Raw genomic sequence first — 20887 nt, 5'->3', positions numbered from 1 at the left:
GGAAAAATGTTCGAAGGTCTGATGAGTCGCAATTTCTAACTACAACGCTCACACTGCATGGTCAGAATTTTCTATCCTGCCTTGTACTAATGGTTCAAACTGCTGGTGGTGTTTTGGTTTTTCTTGGCAAAAATTGGGTACCTTACCACCAATTAAGTATTGTTTAAATATCTCAGCCTGCCTTAGTTTTCCCCTCATACCATAGTTTCAGGAAGGCCATGGAAACATTCCTCCTCCCATTTTTGTCCATATTGACGTGACAGCATCGTATAATCGACCATACTTTGCTCATCAAGAATTAAAGCAGTTCTGAAAGCAAAAGAGAGTCCGATCAAACTCTAGTAAGGTGTATCTAATGAAGTGGCTGGTGAGTGAATGTCAGTATGTAGCAGAAGGAGGCTAAAATCACTTCCTCCTACTTGAAATCTCATTCAATTTTCCATTTCAGTTTATTTCCAGCACGACCGTACTGCGAAGCCAAAAGTCTCTTTGAAATTTCTTCTTTTTATTGATGTTTCCCTTGAGAAAGTGCATTGTGATTCTTTTGTGAACCAACTGCATCATCTGTGAAAGCTGTAATTTGGCTGCACAGGAAGACACCAAAAAAACATGTAAACAAAAAGAAACGGCAGAAACAGATGTTTTAAGAGGGAGCGGGGCGCGTGTGCACGAGGCCGTGCATGAGGCCGCGCTCATGCCAGCGTGTGACTGGATATACTAAGTGTCTGACATGCGTTTTGTGCCAGCAGTTTTGATTCACAGGACGCCGCATGGAACATGGCAGCGAGCCTCGCCATAATGTCATTGGGGAAAATCATCCAGCTTCGTCTCTTTTGATCCTGCAAGAATCAAACGAACTGAAAAAAATTCAAAGAGGTTTTATCCAATAACCGGGGAGACGTTAAAACAAAACGAAGGAAGCATGCCAGACACAAAGAAAATTTTGATTTGGGCAGCGTTAGAGTGCCAAGAACATGAAAATGTTTTATGGAACGTATTTTGATGCTGTCTAAAAGAATTTTGTAGAACTTGGTTTTTATTTGCCACTTAAGGCCTCCTTTAATTTTATTTGCATGTTCATATTAGAGGATTAGCATTGTGGGTGCGTTTGCTGCTGGTATCGAATTAGGTGACTTTAAAGTATCATTTAACAAAAACCACTTACAAAATATGCAAGTCTTTTTAGACAGCATTATTTAAGGGAGAGTTCAAGTAATCGACCAAGGTCACCAGAAGACAGAATTCATTCTCGCTTTATACTCCTGGATCTGCTCTTTTCTGAACTCAGCTGTTTCTGTCAAATTTTAAGGCCCACTTACAGGGCAGAATGACTGTAATCAGAAGTTAGTGAAGGTGGGCTCTGATTATGCAGCTACCTTTGGAAACTATTCTAATAGTTGTCAAACACTATTGTTATTGATGTATATACTGAGGGGGGAGGTTGTCAAACTTCGTCTTTCTAACTTAATTATAGACTAGAAATCAGATCAATGCTTTCAATGCATTTTGTCTGTCAACACAAAAAAACAGCAGGTCCAATTTCATGAAACTTGGTGGAGTGATGCACTGTGGGCATTCTGTTATGGATCTGGATCATTTTTATTCGTTTTCCTCTAAAACTGAATGAATGGCACAGGTTTCGCATTTGTTAACATTATGAACCAAACCCTGTTTGCTCATTAAAGTTGTTGTGTGTGTAAGTGAAGTAACCCACTTTCTCCAATATGAGCATCAGTGTATTAGATGCTATATAGAGACAAAGCACTGTGTGTGTCAGTGTCTGCTTTGGGCCCCAAACTCTGCGCGCAAGTGTGTGTGTGTGTGTGTGTGTGTGTGTGTGTGTGTGTGTGTGTGTGTGTGTGTGTGTGTGTGTGTGTGTGTGTGTGTGTGTGTGACGGCCCAACAGTCCACATTCCAAACCGTGGACTGAAATATTCAAATATGGACCATGTGCGTGTCTACAGTTGGGTGGAAAAGCTTTCTAGAACAAGAGAGATCTGAGCTTTAAAGGCTCATATTAAATATTCATTTAGTTCCCCATGAGACCTGTACCAATAAAATGGAAAATTACAGACCAGGCCTTGTTATAAAGTGAGTGATTACTCAATGAATATGCTTTATAGGACGTCTTAGGGTAGCTCTTTGCAAACCAGCATTGAATTGCTGTAGCTGGACAAACAAATCATCGCTGTGTTTTCCACTTTCAAAACTGCATGTGCAGACTTCAGTATGAAGTAGGAATGCTCCATACACTAATATGTGTCTTTAGTTAAAATAATTATCAGAGTAAATATTAAACAAAATTACAGTGTATATTATCTTTTTGGTTCATAAGACCTGCAAGTTGCATGTTTTACTAACCTAAACCGATGAGGTGCTTGTGACACATGCACGAGCAGGTCTTTCTTTAGTTTTAAAGTTCCAGCAATATGTAAAATGCAATTCTCTCATAATCTGCAAGTTGTCTGTGGGATCTGCTCACAAACGAACTTATCTGAAGCTGTCCCTTGTATTGTGGTAATGAATAGACTGACAGAGAGAAAAATGGTTAGAGGAAAAGCGACTTACATGGGCTCTTTTGGCAGAGACGTAGGGAGCGGATCTGGATCTGGAAAAGAAGACAAGGGGATTTTTTTACTACAGGATAAACAATATTGTTTCCAGATTTTTCTCTGTGCAAGCTGCCAGCTACAAGAAGAATCAGCTGAGATGAGTGCTGCTATGAGGAGCCAGATCTCTAGGAAAAGAAATAGAAATAGGTGGGGGGGAAATGGACGGCAGTAAGTTTTTAAAAGTTTGGCTGTTTTATCAGTTTGAGATGCACAGATGCTTAGATGCTACTGGTAACAAAGTCTTCTCACCGAACTTGACAAACAGCACGCCCGTAGTGGAAACAGAGCCCTGGATGTTGGTGGCCACACACTGGAAGTATCCCGTGTCAGTAGTGTCCAGGCTGCGGATGCGGAGGCGTGATCCAAACAGCGTGGACCTGTAGGAGACCCGCCGCGGCTCCTGTACCACAGGAGCGTCGTTCTTAAGCCAGCGCACAGTGGGTGGTGGGTTTCCGGAGACACGACACAAAAGCTCGGCCGTCTGGCCCACGGAGGTGGTTATGTTGTTCATGGGAGCGTCGAGGCGGATGAAGTGAGGTCCTGGTAGGCAGTGTAGGTAGGATAAAAGAAAAGAATACGAGAGAGAGAAAGAAGAGACAGATGGTGATCGTGTGGAGGTGACTAGAAGAAAAATGCCCTTTGCATGCATTCTTTACAGATTATGAAATGTATGTATTTTCTTTGTTCTTTTTAAATGTACTTAAAGATGTTTGTAGTGCAGTAAAAACAACTGCAAAGTGCAAGTTTTTGATTTTTTGCCCTGTTGAAGCCAAAGCCAATTTATTATACCTGATACACACACGCACACACATATACACATACATATATATATGTATGTGTGTGTGTGTATATGTATATATGTATGTACGAACAAGACCATGAATGAAGAAAATCAAGAAAATTGTACTACACAGCCAAGAACGATGACATAAATCAAACAACACTTACTGTACTACCTCAGAGCCAGATATTAAATAAAACATGCTGCTGTGTGAAAAAGAAACGCGGTAAAACAAACTCCGTGTTTTCAGACACACATAGTCAGAGCCTGGTTTCACAAGTTATTTTGTGGTTGCCACTGTTGTGACACCTAATTTCTCTTTTCATCATGGCTGTATGATGCCAGAGGGTTTCCCCCTCAGATTTATGTGTATGAGCTCATGAGGCAATATCACCTGCGTTGCGGTCTTCGAAAAAAAGAAGAATCAAATTTAAAATGACTGGTTCCCAGTGTTTCGTGCCTGTTTTCAAACAGTCAAAACAAACAGCTCTTGATTACTGTTATGAATGAGAGGAATGATTACAGCGAGCAAAAAGTGCCTCGCCATCGAAACCAATTCATGAAGGGTAATGCTATTAGAACACACTGCAATACAAAGATGAACTAAATCGTGATTCCCTCCAGAACCGTATTTTTCCCCTTAAGCTGGTCAGTAAAAAAAAAAACTATCTGGAGGGCCACCTAAGAGTTTAATGTGCAGGAAAAACATTGGTCTTAATGTCATGAAAAACCTCTGGAAAGTTCTCTCAACCCCAAAACCTGTGTTAGGTATGCAGAAATGCTCCTGGTTACACAAACTGGCCAAGACAAACAAATAAGGAAAAGCACATACAGAAGAATCTCAAATGAAAAATGAATGTGTGTGAATAGAGAGGTTGATGGGTATAAATAGAGGCGCACACTTACTTGTGCGAGTACACCAGCACTCAGATTTTTACTACTGTATTCCATGCAAGATTAACTTCAAGCTTTTCCAAGGAATGTTAACAGAAAAATGTTAGAGAGCGGTCAGAAAATTAACCGTATCAACATCGACGTCTATGAAGGTGAACATGCTGGTGATAGAAGAACTGCATAAAACAGTGCTCATTCATATTACAGCCTTGTTTGAATAAACTTTCCTTGGGTTGGAGTGCGGGCCAGCTTTCTTTCACTGTGAGCATCCCGTGTTGTGGTTGGTGGAATGATGATGCAGTGTCTGTACAAAAGTTGGAGGGGCAGTCAGGCAGAAGAATGTGTAGTGTAACTTAGTAAAACGTGTACAGTGTAAGACGAAAAACTGCAATCACGCAAAAGGTGTCCACCTACATATTGAGCTTCATCGTGGGCAGTCTTTGTTTAAGGCTTTTGTAAAAGAAGAGAGAAGTCATCGGAAAAAATGTGTCTACTTTATGTTCTTTGAGTGTTTGGTGTAAAAACCTGAGCACATGGCCTCTATCTCAGTGCATGTGCTTGGCAGGTTGTAGAACACACACTCACAGCTTCTTCCATAAAGACTGAGGGCTTAACACAGCACTGTGGTACTAACAAGTACCACCCCACCACCGTCTCCTCTCCCCATTTTTCACCAACCTTAATATGACCTCTTTTCTTCATGTGCTCTACACAGTCCTGTATCTCAACATTACAGCAGCGAGATCAAACCCTTCAGGAGGTCGATGCTTTTAAAGTCAGCTGGAACAATGACTGTAAACCTTCATCCAATTTTCCTTTTTATTTACTCCTCCACTCCACCACTGATGTGTGCACTTCATTTCCACACATAAAAACTGGAAATGCTTTAGCATGACATCACGTAGACACAATGCTCTGTCACAGGGCTTTGCCGAAAGCTGTGAACCTGTTTCATATTTATCTATGACAACGACACACACAAACAGAAAATATTCCCCGAGTGAAGCCGTCTCCGCGTGCCACTTGTTGGTTTTCATAACTTGTTTATCCAGCCGTTTTGCTACTTTGTGTTTTGTTTTACTTTTAAATTGAATTTGTCCAATCCGATTATGTTACTGTTTCTAACGATCTTAAAAGTCATGAGACGACCATAAACATACCGAGATCGGTGGCGAGATTACGTTCCGTGTCTGTTAAGTCCAGTTTCACGCACATTAGGCAATGATATTTTCTTATTTAACTTCACTGTGGAGCGCTGTGTATACTCAATTTGTCGCATTAACCCTCTCACGGCTGCAAAAGGTAAAAATGTGCTCTGACCTCAAGTGTGGTGCAATCTATCACTGCCGTTCAGTCAAAATGCACTGGAAGTCCAGAAATCGGTTAAAGAGAAGAAAACGCTCTGGAATTTGTTGCTGATTTGTTTCTCAAAAGTAATTATGAGTCTGAAAGCATTCATTAAAGCAGTTAGACAGCTTTTAAACTTAAGGAGTAATAATTACGCTATTGGCATAATGTGCCTATTTCCTGATACTTGGTTTGCTTCGGGCTCTGTTTCTCTCCGTAGTTTACATTTTACTGCAATTTTTATGATTTCTGTCTGTACTGAATGTTGGAATGTCAGTAATCTGGTACTTCAGGGATGTCAAATCCCGGGTCTCATACAACCCACTTAGATTTCAAGTGGACCGGGCCACTCAAGTTTCCCCTTTCAGTCAGTGTGAACAAGTTTAACACCTCAGATATCTTAATATGAGACAAATAAGTATCATTTTAACAGCTAGAAAATATTCTGGTAGCTCACTGCTCAGCTTTACTGTTGATTCAAAGAAAATGCCCAATATTTTCCATTTTAATTTTAAATTGGAACTTTTCTGTCATTTAATTTTTTATCTATAACTTTATTACTTAGTTGTTGTATGAATGCCCTTGGAGAGGAAATACCTTCAAATGTATGAAAACACAGTTAAAAGTCCAAAATTTATGCCCTTCTTCAAAATGTCCAAAGGTATCCATTGGGCCCGATCGGAGTCTTTGGTGGGCCGATTCTGGCACCCAGGCCTTATGCTTGGCAACCCTGTTTTAGTGAGTGGACTACGCCGTATTACTGCTTTTCCATTGACAAGAGGCTGGTGCCTAATGTACAACTGCTTCCATGAATTTTCATTAGTTGAGTTGATGGAAAATAAAAATGCTCTTTGGAGCGGTGTGCCTGCACACTTCATTAGCCGTTATAATAACTCATAATAAAGCAGCGGGGAGCAGAACGAAGAGCGAAAAAAGAAAAAGAGACAAGAGGAGAAGACAAAAGAAGAGAGGTCAAGAGGAAAAAAGAGAAGGAGGAGAAAGATGTCCTGCCAATGCTTGTGTAACAAAGCCACTCTGTATGTAATTGTCCCGTGGTGAGTGTTGTGGTATTTGGCACAAGGAGGATGCTGAAACTCAAACCCTTTCTGCGGACTGTCCCTTTAATGTGGCAGGGGAGCTAAATGGTGTCCTGTCATCAGCCTGCATTTTCCTTGCAGTAGTTTTTGCACAATCAAACGCTCACATGCAGGCACATATATGTAAACACCCGCACACCCACACAACCGCCAAGGAGACAAACTATACGTGCTCGAAAACTGCACACATTACTCAGTACCTTTTCACGACATTGTATTCTATATGGTTTCAGTGAACATACATACAGTAAGGGTGTGACCGTCGGGGCTCCTGTCAACAAAACGCAGGTTCAGAAACACGAGTGGCTGCAAAGCTAACTAAACATATTCAACAGATACACTGAAGGCCTCGCACTATAGTGCTTCCAGCTTCCAGCTGTGGGTAAAGGTGAAGTTAATTAAAGCTGGGTCACTATCCAGCAAAGCAACAGAGGAAAGAAAGTAAGTAAAGAAAAAAAAGGGTACAAAATGAAACAAAGAAACAGAGAGCAATAATGAAAGAAAGCCTGCAGGGAAATGAGTTCAGTAAACTATCATCACCCCTGATTTCAGCCCAGTAATGAGCCTCTTTCAGCACGATAACTTCCTGCTACTGATGCATACTGATAGAGCCACGCTACCTGAATTGTGCCTGTTTGGTCAATCAAAACCATCCCCGCCTGCAGACAAAACAAGGGGTGCAATCACCCTCCATCCATCAGATAAGAAACAGATGTAAGCACAGGAGGGCTGAGCACTAAATGACAAACACATACACATATACTTTACGTTTATAGTTTTTATATTTGATGATGTGGAAAAATAAAGCTCTCTGGATGATTTGTTTGGATCTCATTATATTTATGACTGTTTTTGAAAAATCCTTGATTGGTCAACATAATCATTATCTTCACTAAACTGCTCAGTCTTGTCCAGAAACTGGTGTGTGTCTGCTTTTGTGTACACAGAATTTTCTGTGGGAACGAAGCTGTGGGAGAGTTGGAGTTTCGAGAGATGAATTAAGCAAACCAGACGAAATGAGAGAGCCAAACTAAGGTTCGAGTTAAATACAAACTTTAAGTTGAGCATTTTCCAGTCAGTGTTTCTTTGTGAGAGGCAGATGTTTGCTCTTTTAGCCAAAGATAAACTGTGGAGAGGGGGTGCAATTTAACGGATACATATGGGCAACGACGTTGAGAAAGTACCCAGAAACCTATCGCATCCCACATACATCGTACTTACTGATAAGTTTGTTCTCTTGCAAAAGCATTGGACTTGTCATTGAACACATGAATCCACGAATCTATCTGCAAGCAGCTAAAGCAATCATGTGGAGGTTTTTGATGCAGCCCCTTCCTTGTGACCGACTTCCCCTAGCAACAGCAGGCAACCTCCAACAAACCTTCAGCAACCATTTGTGGAATATACATTTTTTCTTCCTAGTGGCCTAGTGTTGCCCGCAGGTTACTCACAGTTATCTGGCCTGTGTGTTGGTCAGCAATCGATTTTTTATTACCATGCTCAAACAAGCGAGCTTGTGACAGCAAATTTTCTGGGAGTTACGAGGAGACCTTTTATTTTAAAATGTTCTTCATATCAGCAGTACAGGAATCAGAATAATGGAAATGGAAATAAAGGAATAATGTTTATTTGGGAAAAAAAATCAAAGTAACCAAGGAAGGAAGACATTCTGGTGAAGCTCAGTTCCATGCTTAAGATGACTGCTTAGAAAGAAAAATCAGAGACAAGTGAGGGAATCAGAGTCCAACTCTGTTTATATAATGTCCATAATCTGCGTTTATGAAATGAAAACTGTGCAAATCAAACATGAGAGGACTGTGGAGTACACTGATTATGCAGTGCAGAACCACAAGAGTTACTGTGCTGTTCCTCTGTGAAGCCAAGTGTTTTGGCCAGCTCTAACAAACAAGCCCACCCAGGGCTCCATATATGCTTGAAGCTAAAGACACAACAAAGAATAAAATGGATGCTGTGCAAAGAGAAATTAAGTCATATATTGTCCTTAACTCCATCCCTATATATAAAAACAAACACAGGCATTTTTTCCACAAAAAACTGAATAGATTTGATGCATGTCATTTGGGCTGATTGTTCTCTTTGTTCCCTGATTGCCAAGACTTTGTGGAACAATTTACAGTTTTTTCTGATTGCTTAAGCACATTTTTTGTAACTATTGGCTAATTTTGCAAAACTCTTCACACAAATAAGAAAACCTGTCACCCAATAATCAAAACATTGTAGTTCTCTTGCAAAAGCAAACACAGCTAGATTAACTCTTCACACCTTCGTAAAAATGGTGTTTCCGTATCAAACAGTACACACAAGCCATCATCTACTAAGCACACAATGCGCCAACTGCACACTGATGGTATGAATACAAAACACATCTGGCTTTTGCTTTCTCTGTGCACAAGGTAGGCTATGTCAGTTTGAGCTCATACTTCTGTCATAGATCCATAAGCATAGAGGGATCCAAACTTCAAGTACATCAAAACAAACACAAGTGTTTATTTCCAAGTATAGGATTATTTGCAATCGCCATAATGACTATATGGGTTACTTGGTCTGCAGTGAACATGCTTCCTCTGCCCCAGCATCTGGTCATCTAGCAATTCTGTAAAGTAACAATTTCAGTATTTTTACATCAATGGTATTGGTGTGTTTCTCATTGGCATATGGCAGTGCTACAAATCTTTGTGCGAAGTGACTGTACTGACCGATTCTCATTTCAAGATGTCCTTATGGTACTTGCTACAGTGTAGCGGCTCGAGTTAGGCTGGACCCGTTGGCCAGCTACCCTCAGGGTCATTCCACGGTTGATTACATGGTCCACTATTGTAGCTCTGATGTCATCAGCAATTCTATTTCTTACTCTTCCTACCCTTCCTCTCCCCCCTCCTCATCTTCCTCTCCCCCCTCCTCATCTTCCTCTTGCTCCTCCTTGTCCTTGTCGTCCTCTTCATCCTACTTCTTCACCTCCACGTCCTCTTCCTCGGCCTCCTCTACTTCTCACTCTTTCTGCTCCCTCCATTGTACTCCGCACACACAGCTTACCTGTATTACAGTTTTTTTCAGTCGCTAACAAGCGTTTGTCCAAACAGTTGTCACATTTGCAAAACTCTAAACACAATTAGCACAGCATCGGTCTGTTGTGGCCATACCATTCACACATTTCATGTCGTGTTCACCCAATATGCAGTCAGTGAACACATTTCCACAATGCTTACATTTTCTTAACAGACAAGCTATACCTCCCAACAAAATTATGGACTGTTTTTGTAGTATCTACGAATGTTAACACACAACATCCCACAATAGCAAAAACAATATTCCAAACCTTAGATACAGTATAAAAGCCTCTGCTTCTGCAATGATATCAGTACAAAAACAATATCAATATCAAAAATATATCTCAGCTGATAATAAACAAACAACTGAATAATTGAGACACAGCTTATTTATGTTGGGTAAATTGGGCCAACCACAGCTTCTTCCATTCTGGCTTAGACTCAGTGGGGTTTATAAGGCAAGACCTTGAGGAGTGATGTTTTTGGAAACAAAAAAAAGACAAACACTGTAATGTCTGGTCGAGGAAGAGTAAGAGCAAGGGGCCCAGGGAGAAGAGCAGGCCCAAGGAGAGGGCAAGGTAGAGGTGTAAGAATGCGTGGTGGTGGCATTCCAAGGGCTGCAAGAACAGTAGTCAGTGATGAAATTCGTGCCACTATCATTGACCATGTAATCAACCATGGTCTTTCACTGAGAGAGGCTGGTGAAAGAGTGCAGCCCAATTTGAGGCGGTCAACGGTTGCCTCCATTATACGCATCTTTCAACAAACCAACAGGTAAGTATTGCATTTTACATGGATTGTTTCTATTCTCACTTGACATGTCAATATGGTCATACAGTAATGCATATGTTGAATTTTTTGTCTTTCTAAAGAATGCAACGTCTTCCACCCTCTGGGGGAAGAGGAAAGCTCCTCAGTAATGATCAGGAGCTTGCCATTGTAGAAATGGTTACTGCAAATAATGCAATAAAACTGCGTGAAATTCAAACTAGAATTGTGGTGGACCATGAGATATTTGACAATATCGATAGAATCAGCCTCACAACCATTACGCGGACATTGTCCAAACACAGAGTGCGGATGAAGCAGCTCTACACTGTTCCCTTTGAGAGGAACAGTGAGAGGGTCAAGGAGCTACGACGACAATATGTCCAGGTATAGTGTATATTCAATCCAATGTCCAGTTCTATAAGCTTTGCACTTTGCAAGTAGGTAACCTACACAATACTAGGTTACAGTACAGTATGGTATACAGTAATAACATGACTTACATAAACTTTGTTTCAGAGAGTTATGGAATTGGAGGCCAACCAGGCCCCTCATGAATTCATATACATCGATGAGGCAGGATTCAATCTGGCCAAAAGGCGTAGACGTGGACGAAATGTAATTGGAAAAAGGGCCACAGTTGATGTGCCAGGACAGAGAGGGGCAAACATTACCATGTGTGCAGCAATTGCAAATGCAGGATTACTCCTTCACAGATGTCAGGTTGGACCCTATAATACAGAGCGCTTGCTTGCCTTTCTCAATGATCTCCACCAGCGCCTGGTTCCAGAGCAGGGTCAGGAGGGTGAAAACATGAGGACCTTTGTAATTACCTGGGACAATGTGGCTTTCCATCACTTGCAAGCAATAACAACATGGTTTGAAGTCCACCCAAGACTGGTAAGTCTCTTCCTTCCACCCTATTCACCTTTCCTCAACCCCATAGAGGAGTTCTTTTCTGCATGGAGGTGGAAGGTTTATGACCATCAGCCACATGACCAGATGTCCCTCCTTGAAGCCATGGATGCCGGCTCCAGGGACATCACAGTTGACGATTGCCAAGGGTGGATCCGACATACCAGGCGGTTTTATCCCAGGTGCATCGACTTGGCTGACATCAGATGTGATGTTGATGAAAACATGTGGCCTAACCCTGAAGATCGCAGAGATTAGATGCAAATTTTTTGCCTTTTTTTAGCCCCCCTCCCCCCCCCCCCCCCCCTTTTTTTTTATCTTGGCTTTTTGCTGTTGTTTTTTTGTTCAGAATGCTCTTGTGTGTTTCATGGATATTTTGTTCACTGTAAGCAATACTGTAAAACTTTCTCTGTCCTATCATACTGTGTTTCTACTGTACCTCCTGTAGTAAACAGTAAAGAAACAAAAACTTGTTTGCTTTTTACTGGAATGCTTTTGAATGTGAACATTACTGTACATGTGGACATACAGTTACCAACCAAGACATTTCTGGTGTCAAAATGGTGGATTGCATGTTTCGCATGCAAATACCTGTAAAACTGAAACATAAAAGTCTATGCAGTTTTTGTAATGTCAATAATAGCCAGTATTTTGAAACCTGGTGTACTTTGATTGACTGCATGTACCTTGTGGAGTGAAAACAAGTGTTATTCTTTGACAGACTAATTTCATTTTGAGTCAGATTTATAGTGTTTTTGTACAGTTAGTGTGTGCAGAGAAAGATGTGTTCTATTTTGAAATGAAGAGTTAGTATATATTTAACAAAATGTATTTTTGAGAAGGAAATTATCCATTTGGCCAATTGTGTTTTTGTAGGTGTGAGTCTGTGTTAAGAGTTTAGAAAAAGTATCTGAAGTATGGGTAGGCGCTTGTTAGCGATTGAAAAAAACTGTATAGTGCTTAGGCTGATTGCAAAGTGAACTAATTATCTAAAAAAGTTTTCACATGTGAAAGTGTGCCAGACAGTTGGCAAGTTAGTGTTAATGATAGCCATACATGTGTATACTTTTGCTAGGAGTGTGTTGGAAATTTGGTAATTGAGTGTTGTGCAGTGAATTGTGCCTACAGTTTAGCAAAGTGTGTGTTACAAAATTGCAAACTGAGTGCAAAGCAGTTTTTGTGCTTTTAGTTTTGCAAACTCAGTGAGTGGTTTTGCTATAAGTCTGAATAGTTTTAGAGATTGTGCTACAGGAATCACAGTTAGGGTTTAAGCATTCAGAAAAAACTGTAATATAAAGGAGAAAAAAACATATTCTAATTGTTGAGGGTCAGGGTTAGGGTTAGGACTGTGCTCATTGTGATGAAAACTTAAGACCTCAGAAGTACTCAAGTGCATGTCCAGAGCCCACAAATGTTGGTATAAACATGAGGTCAAAATGCAAAGTTTAAGAAGATGTACTAAAAGCAGCAGCACCTTGGAGACTACACTGGTATTTTCCACTTAAGAAAGAGTAAATGTAGATATAAAGAAATACAATGCTCCTGTGGCTGTATTTCCATATGTTGAGTAGATCAATGTGCAATTTGTTCTGTCAATTATCTGCTCTAGTGCCTTACACTGCAGTGGGTGTCTGGGTTGCTGAAGTCAACCATGTGGAGGATGTGTAATTTTTAACACTTCATTTAAAGTAATTTCAACAGCACATGTGGGGTTACAGTTCAACACTGTGTGTGTTAATTTGAACTATGAACATGTCATCATCATGTTGTCTCTAACAGATGTGCTCATAGTTTTGCCAGAGTGAGCTTTGTTAAGAACGTCATGCATGGGTTATCTGTGGTGTGTGTGTGTGTGTGTGTGTGTGTGTGTGTGTGTGTGTGTGTGTGTGTGTGTGTGTGGTGTGCATTTACCATCGCTAGAGGTGTTCCACAAAGTGGCAGCTTGCATACTGGGATCTTGGGGGAACTCAGATCCTGTGAAGAGAGGAAATGAAAAGTAGAAAAGCAAAACTTTTATTTTTAAATGCTTAAACATTAAATGCTTTAAAAGGTTGAAGAATTGATGTCTTGCATATATTTTCCACTAGCAAAATGATGATGATGTCGATGTTAATGCCAACTACCAGTTAGCATTAACATGGGTTGTATCTGATGCTTTTGTGCGTTTTTAGTATTTATGACATAGACAATTTATTTATGGTCGGAGACTCAACAAACTGCAAATGTTTGCAAATGTTTGCAAAAAGCAGCAACTAGCAAGGAAACTCAGTGAAAGGTTCCAAATGATTGGAACCTTTCAAGCAAGTTTTCAGTATCAGATATCTGCACAACATAATTGCAACATGTAACAAATGGACATGAATTAAGTAAATTTGAATTGAAACTACGGGGTTTTTTTTTTATATAAAAAGTCAACATAGCCAAGTACCCACTTGAGGCCTCACACTTAAAATGGAGACTCTCACAATCCTGGTGCTTTGAAACAAGACATGATGAGAGAAGGGTAGATAACTGTTGACTCACTGGAGTCCACCTGCTCCACTGATAAAACCACTGGTTGCAAGAAAAATGTTTGTATTCCCCAACTGGTGGGTGAGTCCTTATTGGAGGTTCCTGACTGTTGCTAGGTGATATTGGGCACAAAGAGGGTGCTACACTAAAAACTTCCTTAAGCTTGCTTTGGTTGCTAGCAAATAGTGTGGAAGAGGCTGATTTGCCTGCAAACACTACTGTTTTGCAGTATGTAGCGATACTCAAAAAAGTAGATCACAAAGTGGAAGTAGAGGACATCTGCCCAAATCAGAAATGGCACATGCCTTCTTTTAGAGTGAAAACTGGGCTTCAGCACTGCAGCCAACATGTTTCAAAAAAACTTTTATTTTGAAAGCGAGTCTCTCAGTTTCCAGTTTGTGCCACACTTTTTACAATTTCCCTCCTTTTTAGAGAGTAGTTGGCGAGTGCTTGGGCCCAAGTTATCATGTTTCATGCAAACCACAATTTCCTAGTGACCAAAGCTATTACAAAGATGTTTTTGCCAGCTGGTTGGGGGTTGCACTTTTTTCTCTATCAACCTGTGGTTGCCACTGGATGACCGACCATTCTCTAGGCATATGTCACTGGGGCTTTATCAATTGATTTCCCAGAGACTGTCATCAAGCTCCAGCAACCACTCACCAATAGTCGGGGAACACACGACTGGTGGTTAGCGGAGGGTCATGAACGAGTCTCTAGGCCTGTGTGGCTGGGCCTTATTCACTTGACCCTACATTGTCACCATTATTGTCATGTTCCTGCAAAACATCAAGGTAACTTGACTTGTGTTTACAACAGCTAGTTTAAAAAAACAAAAACAATCAGCTTTACAGCTGCATTCTTTACACCTGAAAGCTATATCCAAATGTAATCCACATGGTTGTGACAAAGTAAAAAGAGGGTCACAGACTCAAACTTTCTGAGCCAGTGGCATGGACCTACATTTAAACAATGCTTAACCACAATTCTGGAGAAACTTTTCTATGTAAAATACTGTGTACAGACACAAACACACTGCTTCTTAAATGTAAAATAACAGTGGTGATAACGCTGTACATTTTCTAGTGCAGATCAAAGGTTTGGGTGTACAACAGGGAGCCTATCAACAAGCCATGTGGACCTAATGCGCTCTTATTACCAGCTGAAGACAGAGCTGCTCTCTGCTTTTCATTACTGGGGAGAAGAGACAGAAAATCGGCTTCAGAGTGCAGTGCTGCAGGTCATAGGTGATTCCTAACAAATTAAACAGCCAAAAATGAAGGACTGGCAAAAAACTCTAAGCTGTTTTACCTTCACTGATTCTCAGGGCACCAGACCGCTGACAAACTTTCAGTTCACATACAACATCCCACAGTTCTAGCCGGCTACAACAGTGTGTGAGTCTGTGTGTTTTGGTGCAGGCTGGGATAGTTCAGCATGATGAATAGGCAAATGGTTGCCATCCAACTTTGGGAACGTAACCTAAAGTCACAAACGGATGTGAAAATGCAAGCATGTGCATGGACACCGCTGAGAATTGACTGCAAACTTAACTATACACATGGTGCATTTGTTTCACACATACACACGAAAAATACAGAATTCCTAAACACGTCATAAATATTTTTGAATTAACAACTTGAAAACTGACAGTGCGTGGCATGCAGGGTGACAGTCGAGGAGAGAAAGTCTGCAGACAAACAGCACCAGGAGCCTGGTGACACAGGGTCACGCTAATTGGGTGATAATGTGTCAGGATGGTAACGACTATGTGGTGGTGCTTGTGAAATGAACTGTGTTAATGAGCAGCGCTTTGGGCCTCAGCACCTGTTAGTGAGGAGTCTGGAAGCTTGGCAACAGGCTCACAACAACAGGCTCACAGTTATGGGTGTTATGCTCATGATTGTTAAGAGATATGTAGCAAACCCAGAGGGCAGACATAGAATCAAAATGTGTCTCTTTACTAAATTAGTAGTTCTTCTGTAATGCTACCTGATTCCACAAGCTATTCTGCACTTTTGGAGTTAGAATGACTTGCTGGTTTCTTCCAGGAGGCTACTAACAGTGTCTTATGGCATGTCCCGGCCCCACGGTGAGTCTAAATTTACTCTGTGTTCTCTACTGTTAGACTAAGAAGTCTGGAGCTCTGTGCTTTACAAAGGACAGAGGAGAGTGGACGTCGCAACTCACTAGCTTCACCAACACAAAGCTAGCCAAGGGCAGCCAGGTGAGAGTTCAATAGAAGTGGATGGTCGTGGGAATATAGTGAGGGAAGGGGGAGGAGGACGAAGTGCTCGTTTATGGAAAAGGAGGCACAACTGTGTACTTCTGAGAAAAAAATGTTATCATTCCAGAAAGATTTGAAGTTTATAATTTTGTTCAAAAACAAACACTTGTGCACAGCGATTTTGCTGTTATGTCTAAGGTCTGCTTACTTCCTGTGTTTCATTTTTTCCCCACATTGTGCGCCCTTTAAAGAGAACACATTTGTTCTCTTTCATTAAGACAATCATCTGGAATATCTGGGAGAAAATGCAGAGCAATTTTGAGATTAGCTTTCTAATGTTTCTCAGCAGTGGAGGCGAGCTGTTGTATTAGACCTGTTTGTTAAAAAGGACCTAAAAATAGATCCCAGGTTTCATCAGCTGTGGTTCTGGCCATTGATTGAATCACGATTTGGATACTGACTGCAAGACCCATATGTACCTCTGTACTGAATCCCTGTCTGTCAATATGAATAACCAAAGAAGAACAAAAGCATTGCTTGCATTATAATATAGGGAGGAAGAAATCGTGCACATATGTGTACCAGTCAAGTCTTTCGACCATGAACAGGCTGTTTCCAGTAACATTGTCTCAGAGTTGCAAACATTTTAAATTACTGAGGTGGCAGATCAGAAAATAGTGATGAGAAGGGAAACAGAGATAAGGAGTTTCAACAAACCCAGCCTATTTTTTGCAGTGGTCAGGAGAATGGCCAGACTGGTTGGCGCAGACAGGAAAGCAACAGTAACTTGTAACAAACAAGGTATTTAGACGAATCTATCTGAGTGCCCGTGTCAAACTTTGACGCAGACGGAAGCAGCTGGAGTACAGCCAGGTGCTCCTGTTATCAGCCAAGAACAAGAAACTGAGGCTACAGTTCACATGGATTCAGCATAACTGGATAACAGAAGATCGGAAAAATGTTGTCTGGTCTAATGAGTCTTGATTTCTGCTACAAAATTCGGATGGTATGATGAGAATTTGGAATATCCTATCCTATCCTGCCTTCTATCAAGAGTTAAATCTCATCTTCCCAGTTTCTGATTGCTGCTTCTAGTAGAACAAAATGCTGTTTCACAACGCTCAAATCATCTTAAACTGCTTTCCTGAACGTGACAGTGAGTTTGCTGTACTCAAATGGCCTCTACAGTCATCAGATTTCAGTCCAACAGAGATTCATATCATAGATGTGCACCACGCAAATCTGCAGCAAATATGTGACGCTATCATGTAAATATGAACCAAAATCTTGGAGAAATGTTTCCAGCAGCAGATTGAATCTATGCCTTGAAGAATTTTCAAAGTCAAAAACAGGTTCAATCCAGACCTAGCAATGTGTACCTATCAAAGTGATCTAAGAAACAAAAGCAACTGGACTTCTTTAAGTTTCTCAAAAATACCTCACCTCTCGTCTGAGAAGCTTGGTGGAGAGTCCAAGGTATTTAAGGCTCAGTTGAAGTTGTCCCTTAAGTGGGAAATTGACCTAGTATTGATCATGTGCCTCTTTAAACTGAGCCAAGACGTGAAAAAGGCTATTGGTCATTATCAGCAGAGGTTTTGTGTGAAGCCGTTGCGTTTATCAAGTGGCTCAGCCACTCCAAAAATGCATGGCACAACACAGAAGAGACACCTCGACAGGATGAAGGTCACATTTTGTTAATATTTTTACCGTTCACATTTAGGCATCTGAAATAGGGATAAGATCAGAATGCAAGTTTTGTACTACAAGAGTCCAGCTAACTTTAAGCTGTGCTTCTGCAGTTTCAAATAATTTCCATTTCAAAAGTCACAAGTTACTTTTCCAGATTTTCCAGATTTCCATATATTTCCACTGGTTTTTATTATAGTGATGATTATCACAACTGTTAAAAACATTTTTATCTCTAAGTACTGTCGAAGGCAAGCAATTGGACTTCACTTGGAAAAATAAAACTGTGAACATATTTTCCATAGCATGTCAGAAGTGACACTTTTAAAAATTCAATTCTGGTATGGCAGTGAACGCCCATCAAAATTACGGATACGTGACAATCTTTATAAGAGTATCATGTTCCCTTCTTGGCTGCTTTGTCATACTTCATTCACGTTAAAGCTCTGGAACGTCCTCTTTCATTTGCAGCTGAGTGCCACTCCTAGTAGCAAAATATGCAGTAAATGGTTAACGTGAAGGTGCCTCTGAGAAGTCCAGACATCAAATCTCCACACAGAAAATTCCATGAGAGCAGCCTCTGATCCCCGTCCAGCTGTATTTGGCTTACGATGATAAAAATCAGGCAGGGACACGAGCTTAACCCCCATAAAGCTCTCCGAAATTGGTGTGACTTTACTGTCGCAGCAGTGTATGGCAATTAGTGCAAATCTTTAAACTCGAAGGCTTGGGAATGAGGAAAAGGAAGGAGTTAACAGAGAGCTAAGAAGAAAATGAGACACTAGGTTCCTCACAGGGTAAAGCTTAACCAAATCAGAAATGTTCAATTTGAGCAGTTATGCGTCGCAACTAATATGCTGTTATATGGTCTGGGGGGCTGTGTTTGGAGCCAGGGTGGTTGGTGTGGTGAGTGAGACTGATGTATGAGCTCTCCCACTCTGTTATTAGGGCCTCTCCCAAGGCCCCCTTCCATCCCTATTAGCTGGAAAACTGACCTAACTCAGGGGTTAACTGGAAGAATGGGAAACCAACCATTTTCACAGTGCAACTATGAAATATTTCTGCCTTTAAGAGATGAAAGCTACAGATGAGGAATTATAATTATTTCTTTCTACAATTTGTCTTCATCAAGTCTCTGTTTCCATTCAGCAAGTTTCTATTCCTGTTCTGTCTCTGTGATGTCAAAGAGAGAGGGTGTCCTTAATGTGGTCTTCTTGAACACACCGCTACAGCTGTGGAAACAGAAGCCCCACCAACCTGCTGGTCAAGCCTCCTGTTTAAGAGGCAACAAAAAGAAGGAAGGAAAGCAGCTAGTCTCAGATACTGAATCAACGTGTAATGTAACCCCAGTTACAAAAAAGCACAATGCAATGATGCAATGCAATGCAAATCTCACAAACCTGTGTTTTATTCATACTAAACATATATGTGAATTGTTGAAAATGAGACATTTTAGTATTTCGTGAAAAATAGAAAAAAGGGGAGGTTAACTAGAAACAGATCGGTAACATGCTTGGGTATAAAAAGAGCTTCATAGAGAGTTTCTCAGAATTAAAGATGGGAAAGGTTCACCATCATCTATAAAAACTGTATCTTTATAGTAAGATGATGCAGAAATATGGTGATCTCTGACCTAAAGATCATTTGGATGGAATCATTTGGAATCATTTGGAATTGAGAGATTAGTTTGATATGTTTCCTATGTTCTAAAATATGTTTTTATCTGTATTTAACATGGAATTGGGGTTTTAGATTAGTTGAATTCTGAATTGTGCAAAGTTTCTCTCTTAGAGTCCAGAAAAAAACAAACACAAAGCTAGTACTGAGCACGTCTCCTTTAAATGCTCTAATTTTCCCTAAAAACCACTCAACTCATCCCCTGCATACTGACATGAAGGAAGTAGCTGTGAAGTTTTTATGTCATCTACTTTTCAAAAATGTGAAGTTTTAGACAATGTAAAGTTTGAATAAAACAGTTAATATTCCAGTAATCCTTAATGAATTATTAGCCTCATACTCTCAGACTGGAAAATGAATGAAAAGTTACAATCACTAAATGGCAACAGGCAGTGAAGAAAAAGAGTGGTGAGAAGTGAGGGAGAGAGGAAAAGTGAGGGACTACAAGGCAATTATGGATAAATTGAGTGAAGATGATTTGGAAAATGTGAGTGCAGAGAAATGACAGAAAGAGAGGAAATAAAAAGGAGAACCCTCAAAAAAAAAAAAAAAAAACTCAGTAAAAGAGCCGCTCGTAAAATCGACTTTTTAAGAAGTGGGCTTCTGTCCCACTGAGCAGAGTGAGGGTTTATGTTGGCTGGAGAGTTTAGAAACCACAGCGAAAAACTGTTGACATCTAAGAATCTGGTAACCTGAGCGAAGAAAGAAAAAGGCAACACAAACAAGTAGTGGGTAACGGTAACTCAAGTGGACACGTTTCAGGTTAAGCCTTCAGTTACAGCAGGTTTGTACACAACACTGTTCAAAACATCCAGGCGCTTATGTGGTCTGCATTGTGTTGAACTTGTCCTCTACTCATGTAAGAGAAGAGTAAAGTAATCCTTCATGCAGATTTGAATTTGCAGACATTTATATTAGGGCTGCCACAAACGATTATTTTGATAGTCGACTAGTCACCGATTATTTTTGCGATTAGTCGACTAATCAGATCATCATCCATTGGACGTACAGCTTATTGCACCAGCAGCATCTGGTCTTATATAACTATCATTAGCTTACAGCTTGGAGTGTTTGTGCTAACTAAAAATAAAGACAAGATGGTAGTTTATTAATTTTTAATGAAATTTGCAGATTGTTTCGGTGAAGTTTAATAAACTCCTTGCTTTCTAAAATATAACAGGACACCGGAGTATATTCTCCAGCGTCTCACACTTCTGATAATCAGCTGTCTGCTTGACAGTTTTAGCTGTGCAAAAACTATAACTTTAATCTCAGCCAAACCGATTTACTCAGGAACAAATAAA

At 40.5% G+C, this 20887-nt stretch overlaps 1 protein-coding gene across 4 annotated transcripts in view; it reads right to left on the bottom strand.

Annotated features, from left to right (window-relative positions):
* The window catches only part of LOC146614580 (inactive tyrosine-protein kinase transmembrane receptor ROR1-like), a 142413-nt gene that overhangs the window by 38522 nt on the left and 83004 nt on the right, over positions 1-20887 (bottom strand). For 2 of the 4 annotated variants that reach the window (XM_085375475.1, XM_085375473.1), the window contains exons 2-4: positions 13394-13456; positions 2862-3152; positions 2569-2602 (exon numbers count right to left, since the gene is read on the bottom strand). In XM_085375475.1, coding sequence (XP_085231601.1) covers positions 2569-2602; positions 2862-3152; positions 13394-13456 — 388 coding nt within the window. Of the gene's footprint in view, positions 1-2568; positions 2609-2861; positions 3153-13393; positions 13457-20887 lie in introns of all 4 variants that reach the window. The other 2 variants (XM_085375472.1, XM_085375476.1) reach the window with 2 other exon arrangements.

The sequence above is a fragment of the Diplotaxodon limnothrissa genome, linkage group LG17 (assembly GCF_057381915.1).
Source record: "Diplotaxodon limnothrissa isolate DT_005_m linkage group LG17, D_limnothrissa_male_GT1.1, whole genome shotgun sequence".
In the NCBI taxonomy this organism is placed as follows: Eukaryota; Metazoa; Chordata; class Actinopteri; order Cichliformes; family Cichlidae; genus Diplotaxodon; species Diplotaxodon limnothrissa.
This window is presented reverse-complemented; position numbering and strand designations above follow the sequence as displayed.